The sequence below is a fragment of the Engraulis encrasicolus genome, chromosome 9, assembly GCF_034702125.1.
Source record: "Engraulis encrasicolus isolate BLACKSEA-1 chromosome 9, IST_EnEncr_1.0, whole genome shotgun sequence".
Lineage (NCBI taxonomy): Eukaryota > Metazoa > Chordata > Actinopteri > Clupeiformes > Engraulidae > Engraulis > Engraulis encrasicolus.
In genome coordinates, this window is record NC_085865.1 from 46826692 (window position 1) to 46834191 (window position 7500).

The 7500-nt window shown below is 45.6% G+C and overlaps 1 protein-coding gene across 1 annotated transcript in view; it reads left to right on the forward strand.

Moving 5' to 3' along the window:
* Window positions 1-7500, forward strand: part of ttc12 (tetratricopeptide repeat domain 12) — an 82429-nt gene that overhangs the window by 37360 nt on the left and 37569 nt on the right. The window contains exons 10-11 of the mRNA XM_063207289.1: window positions 1703-1772; window positions 3305-3393. Coding sequence (XP_063063359.1) covers window positions 1703-1772; window positions 3305-3393 — 159 coding nt within the window. The remainder of the gene's footprint in view (window positions 1-1702; window positions 1773-3304; window positions 3394-7500) is intronic.

A 7500-nucleotide genomic window follows, 5' to 3' on the forward strand; every position in this document is an offset into this window, starting at 1 on the left:
TCCAATAAGGCTGTAACGATACACCCAACCCACGATTCGGTTTGTATCACGATATATGACCCACGGTTCGATACGCCCCACGATATTATTATTTTTAGGGAAAAAATAAGAAGAAAATAAATTAAAGGCTATATTTATATATAGGCCTATGCTTTCTTTTTGCATTTACCTGCCTACATTAATTTTGTAGGTCTACTAAATGATGTTGCAGATATAGGCCTACCACTGCAACCTGTTCCCCAGGTGTTCACATCAAAGCACAGCACAGAGAAATAAGGGATATTAATTCAACAAGGAAAAATAGGCTTATTACTAATAGGCTTAGATCATAATCATGCTGAGATGCTGACCATGTGTGAGAGACAGAGATGGAGAGAGAAGGGTCAGGGTTCCAGTAGCCTATAACAACTGTCTCACATTATCAAACATTATCCAATTAATATCCAAACATTAGGCTAACTGAAAACAACACTGGTCATATTTCGTCAGGAAACATGTTGTATTAAGTTACTTACATAAATGCAACACTTAATTTTGATGTTTAATATTTTTGTAACTGTTTTGATCGTGCAGCAGCGCGCACACGAATACAAACAAAACTCGAAATGAACCTCAGTTATGTTCTCAGTATGCAACATGCACGTTGTCCATTGTTTGGTTTTGTGATTTGCCATTTTGTCAAGAGCGGGAATAGATGCAGTGGCTGAAATGGAGCATGCTTTCGCTAGACAGGCGGTCAATGTGGGGAGGAAATAATGCTGCCTAAAATCCACATCGACCTAAACGTTCGCCCGACTTCAGACACTCCCTAGCGTAGCGATTTAACATTTGGTCAGGCGGAGCATCTCGCTCTCTCGCTCTCCTTCTCTCTCTCTCCGCTCAACGTCTATCTCCACTCAACAACATACATCGGCGCATGCATGAATCAAAAACATCTTCACACGTTTGATAAAGCCTTCTTGGTCTGTTGTTCATTTCTGTGCTTTACCTTCCGACGTTTGCCGAAGTTTTTTTGTCTCGCGGAGGTTTCTGTGGGCGGCAATGAATAACAACCAATGCACGTGCTGGTTGGACGGAACATTTTACAGGAGAGAGGGGAGAATGGAAGTGTTACTCGCTCATGTGCACCCCATTTCTAATTGTCTTTGAGCGCATATACAAGCATTAAGCGCATATGCAAGCATTTGCCTGTATCCTGCTGTTTTATAGACTGAGGGGTAAGAACTTTAAAAGGGCGCATCGCGATTCTGCGAGGAAGGTTCGCGATAGGGGTTCGTGGGTCTGCGTACCGCGATCCCTCGGTTCGATGCAATATCGTTACAGCCTTAATGTCCAATACATGAGAAAGCCGAAAGCCCACCTGGGAAACTCCAACTCCCATTGTCATTGTGACACAGCACTCCACAGCACACTACTGTAGTACACTGCACACAACACAATTGCATTTATGCCTCACCCGTGCAAGGCAGCAGCCCCCACTGGTGCCCCAAGGGGGCAGTGTGGCTGGACGATACCATGCTCAGGGTACCTCAGTCATGGAGGAGGATGGGGGAGAGCACTGGTTAATTACTCCCCCCACTAACCTGGCGGATCGGGAGGGCTACAAGTTTCACGCCTTAACCGCTTACCCATGACTGCGTATGAGTAGAGGAGGGCAAACACTACTGACTGACATGCTCTTCTCCTCTCCCTTCTCTCTCAGGCACTGGACAGACCATTTTCAGGTTACAAAACGGCTTCGGTATCATCCACGGGAACAGCACCATCCTTAGGTAAGGGCAGGTCAGCAGACATAGTGAGATTGGTCTGGAAAGACCTCTACACACTGTGTTTCACATAGATTAGAGTTGTATACACACACGATTCCACACACAGAGTAAAGCTCTTGCAAAATCATGCTCAAACTGTGTTACAGACAAGATCATACGCACTTCCCTGTTATACAAATAATACGATACAACTCTACACACAATGTTCCATCCATATACCACCCTACCTACGCTCTCTGAATGGAGCTCTATATACTATGTTCTATTTAGCATAGCACCTTACACTCACTGGATTCATTACATGTCTTTACATTACATTATACTTAGCTGACGCTTTTTTTCAATGCGTCATACAGATATTTACCGGGTATTGGATACAGTCCCTGGAGCACTATAGGGTTAGGTGCTTTCATGCTCAAGGTTACCTCAGTGGAGGGCGGTAGGGAGTGGAGGGGTGGAATTCGAACCTGCAACGCACTGATCTAAAGCCCATCTCTTTAGCCTCTTACTGCAGATGCGAGCCTTAAAGTGATACTGTCTCATTTTTGGAAATAAGCTTATTTGACACCTCCCCTTGAGTTAAATAATAGGGTTTTACCGTTTTCCTGTACTTTCAACCGTTTTGTAGGTATGGCAGTGCAAATTTTACATCCAAGCTAGCAGTTAACATTGAGTCCTATGAGACCAGTTAGCCACCAGCTGGTCTCATAGGACTCCATGTTAACTGCTAGCATGAAGGTAAAATCTGCACTGCCATACCCAGAGAATGGTTGAAAGGACAGGAGAACGGTAAAACCATATAATTTAACTCAAGGGGAGGTGTCAAATAAGCTTATTTCCAAAAATGGGACAGTATCACTTTAAGTAAGAGATTACAGACATAGCCATTACAATTTTTGTCACAGTAAGGTTATAACATAGGCTCTGTGCCTTGGGTTAATCATTAGGCCACGGCTGTATTCAGCTCAGTACAGAGCCATGCACACCGTGTCCAAGACAGGGACTAAGGGAATTGTACGGGCTGTGTGGCTAACCTATTATGCATGCATGAGAACACACATGTATAACCAATGACACATGCATTAGAACACAGGGCTTTTTCTGCAGTCCCTCGTGGTGCAGGGTGATGGGGATGACGTGTGTGTGTGTGTGTGTGTGTGTGTGTGTGTGTGTGTGTGTGTGTGTGTGTGTGTGTGCGTGTGCGTGTGTGTGTGTGTGTGTGCGTGTGCGTGTGTGTATGTGTGTGTCTGTCTGTCTGTCTGTCTGTCTGTCTGTCTGTCTGTCTGTGTCTGTGTGTGAGAATTGCCAAGTTTGTGAGTTGGGGTGTATACTGTGTGTGTGTGTGTGTGTGTGTGTGTGTGTGTGTGTGTGTGTGTGTGTGTCTGTCTGTCTGTCTGTCTGTGTCTGTGTGCGTGCGTGTGTGTGAATTGCCAAGTTAGTGAGTTGGGGTGTATACTGTGTGTGTGTGTGTGTGTGTGTGTGTGTGTGTGTGTGTGTGTGTGTGTGTGTGTGTGTGTGTGTGTGTGTGTGTGTAGCTGTCTCTTGCAGAAGTCCGAGGACCCATGTGCAGAAGAGCTGTGTTTGGCTGTGCTGAAACTGTGGAGCACCGTCTGCAGAGGAAATGGTGTGTACAAACCACAACAATAACATTATTACCAAAGATATTTTACATTCTACTGTTCCTGTAGTGTATCTAACTAGTACAGTACATATACAGTACATTATGTGAACTTGTAAGTATTTAAGATAAATGCAGTGTCGTATTGTATTTAGTTGCATCAAGTAAATGTTAGAAAAAGACAGTGGTTGACTTTAGTTGACCAATAGAGGGGTTAGCATGTTGCTGTGTTGTACACTGGGAGTAGAGTAGAGAGTAGAGTGCTTTTATTGTCACTATATAAATATAGTGAGATTATGTTTAGTAGCAACCTACAAATGCCCACAAAATAAAAGATACTGTATATTAACAGTAAATAAATAATATATAATATATAACCAGTGTAAAGTTATCCGAAGAAACACAGAGTCAGATGTACAGTTTCTTTGGGTTTAATCAACGACAGTTAACACTTCGAGACATAAACTTGCGACTTATCTCCAGCCCAGACTTTACCAACTGATTCATAAGAACTCCTAAGAACACTTTAAAACAGTTCCACAACAGTCCCGCGCAACCGTTCTGTCCTTCCCCAGCTATCACCCCCACGTACTTGATAGCTGTGTGTCCCTTGGTCGTTACATTATCCCCACCTGTCAAAAGTTCCTCGCCCCGAGGGAACAACAATTTAGACACATAACAACAGAACAACATTAGAAAATGCATGAGCTTAGTAGTCCACAACTTAATACTGCACAAAGTCCCTCAAACGAGCAGGCGGTCTCATCCGCCTCAGTGCCCTAGTCGGGGAGGCCGGGGGTGCGTCTCCCCCAGCACCAGGGGAGGAGAGAGTGAGGGGTGTTCGGGGGGTATGTGCGGGTGGGTACCCACATATGTCTCTGTCATTACCCCTGGGTGGTGGCTGGGTTGCATTGAACTGTGTGGGTGTGTCCTGTGTGGGATAAAATGTTATGTGAGGTGCAGTTTGATTTTGCATGGTATACAGGGAGGCGTCCATTATTGTTCTTTAAGTCATTCTGTGAGAAAGCAGATGATTATAAGAGAGTGAAGGAGGTGGAGGTTTGGAGACATTATAGAAATGTTGGAGGAATGTATTGCAGGCGAATGAGCTGTTGTGACTGGGAGGTTGACGTGGGAAAGGGCCGGTGAATGTGCGGGAAAATCAGAGCCGTGGAATTCAGAGCTGTGACAACTGAGGTACAGGAAGTTGGTTGGTGACATGATTCACGTAGATTAATTAAATATCTCTAGGCAGCGGCTTTATTTTCGCTCGAGATTAACACAATACCACTACAAAACAAGCAAAGATTATGTAAAAATGAATTCAAATGAATAACATTTACCTTTACTGCACTTTCTGTGTTTGTCGCTCACTTCCTGGAGCCATGTCTGATCTGTGTGTCAAAGGCTCCATGAGCAGCCATCTTTGTGTAAAATGGAACACAGTGCCAGTGAAAAGGAGTGGTTGGATGTTTCAGAGATGAGTTGGGCGTTGGGTGAGGTGGAAATTGCATAAGTGTGATGGAGAGGGTGTGGGCGTTGCAGAGAGACGGTGAAGGGCATTGAGGTAGAAGAACATTAGACTGAAGGTGACGCCGCCGGCCTTTTCACGGCAATCCTGACAGCCATTATATGTAGGTAGACTTGAGCAATGTAAAAAAGGGGGGCTCACCTCTGTCAAAATACGGCTTAATAATTTGAACATTTCCATCGACAGACTAATCAAGGACAGTCGGTGAAATGTGCTGCTAAATATCTACCTAACACATATAAACCAATTTAAAAATGTATTTTATTGACTAATACTGTATGATTGAAGTAGATATGTAGCCTGACATTTGAAATCTGGTCCTTGATTAATCTTTATATTCACAGTTAGAGGCAATTTTTTGACGGAGGTGGCAGTTGGGCGTGCTCTCCTATTGATTTGCATTGACTGAAGAGCTGAAGAGCACAGGTCTACCTACCAACAAGAAGATGGAGTCTGCACTTGCTGTTTTCCAGTGCTGTTGCAAATTGCCGTGTCTCTCTCTATGGCCGAGGGTGTCAGAACAGCCAGACAAGGGCCCAAGAGTGCCATTTGATTTCTGAGATTTATTGAATGAGAGCGCACCAGGAGGAGAACGCGGGGGGTCATTACCAGAGACAATCTAAATGCATCTTTGGTCATTACTGCTGTCTGTCACTCAGACAGCAAAGCAGGTGTGTGTGTGTGTGTGTGTGTGTGTGTGTGTGTGTGTGTGTGTGTGTGTGTGTGTGTGTGTGTGTGTGTGTGTGTGTGTGTGTGTGTGTGTGTGTATGTGATCGTGTGTGTGTGTGTGTGCGTCTCTGTGTGTGTGTGTGTGTGTGTGTGTGTGTGTGTGTGTGTGTGTGTGTGTGTGTGTGTGTGTGTGTGTGTGTGTGTGTGTGTGTGTGTGTGTCTTCAGAGTCCGGCTGTGTTGTTCCATGGCAGGTGAACTGGGTGGTGGAGTCGGCTGGTGATTCCTGGAGCACAGTGACCATTTCCCAATGTGAAGTGCTCTAGCCTTGGCAGTGTGTGAAACGCCCAGTGATTGGATACTCTTCGGTGAACTCCGCAGAGTATTCAATCACTAGACGTTTCACGCACTACCAAGGCTAGAACACTTGACTTTGGGAAATGGTCAGTATCTCAGCAGGCGGACAGAGGAGCAGGACAGGCAGGAACTCAGGGTCAGAGTGAAGCACAGAGACACAGGTCAGCTATTGAGAACAGCGACAGGAATAAAGGGTCAGGTTACTTGAGAGTACACAGAGTCGGTTCTTTCCAGGTTGTCAACGAGAAGTCAGATTGGCATCAAACTGGAGCACCGTTTTCTGAAGACAATCTGACACAGAGGGGCCATTTATATACAATTGTCAGGGAAGACAACAATTTTTTAACAGACGTGTCTCAGAAGCGTTTACACGGCAACCCTGCCATCAGGGCTTGAAGGCACAAAAATCTGAAGATTCCTTCCAGGGGAATTTAATAGATTTTTCTGACTTTTAGACAGTTTTGCAACTCTTCAGAGCAGAGAGGTGTATGCTGTGAAGAACGAGTGGGTGTAGTGGTTTGTCCATGTATAATGGAGAAGATTTGAACATTGCAGAGATGAGATGGGTATCAATCAGAAAGCAGGGAAATGTTTTGGAGAAGATGTGGGTGGGTGCTGCAGAGGCCATGCAAATGTGGTGGAGAAGAGGCTATGGAAGGAGTCTGTCTATGGTGGAATGGGAGGAATGGAGAATTGTTGAGAAAGAGAGAGCGAGAGAGAGAGAGAGAGAGAGGGAGAGAGAGAGAGAGAGAGAGAGAATGAAAGCGAGAGCGAGCGAGGGAGAGAGAGAGAAAGTGAGAGAGAGAGCAGGGAGGTGTTCCGGAGAGTGGGTGGGCATTGTGGAAAGGAGATAAGTGTGAAGATCAGGTACGGAAGTTAGTGTGCTGCATCAGTGGGCGTTGATGAGATAGATTAGGCGTGTGTTTTGGAGTGTTATTGAGAGAAAAACAGGTGAATTTTTTGTTTATGGAAACTGCAGAGGAGGCTAAAGAAGGAGTGTATGTAAATGAGGCGGTGAATGCAGATGAGGAGGTGGGCGTGAGTGGAGACATGCTGTACACCAGTGTTTCCCAACCTTTTTTGTCTTGTGTACCCCCAAGCCTTTTTGTTGTGCCATGAGTACCCCCTAACTCATGTTCTATATCACTTCCTCTATCCCAATGTAACTAAGCTCCATATATTTGCTAAAATTTCATTTTTCCAAGTACCCCCTGCAGTCTGCTCGCCTCCCCCTAGTGGTACACGTACCCCTGGTTGGGACTCACATGCTGTACAGTACGGTAGAGCAGCTGGCTGTTCTGACGTGACTGTGAACAGGTGTGAGCTGGGCCGCTGACAGCTGTGGCTGGGCGCGGGACAAAGACACATGACGGGGACCCCAACCCAATACATACATACATACAATGTAATGAGGATCCAATTCTAGGCCCCTTTCTCTCACTGGGCCCGGGACAAGTGACCCCGTTGTCCCCCCACCCCTGTCGACTGACCTGGGTGTGACAGCAGTGGAAACGGCAGCAGCAGGAGGTGCAGGGTCCTGTTACTGTGCAAAGACCAG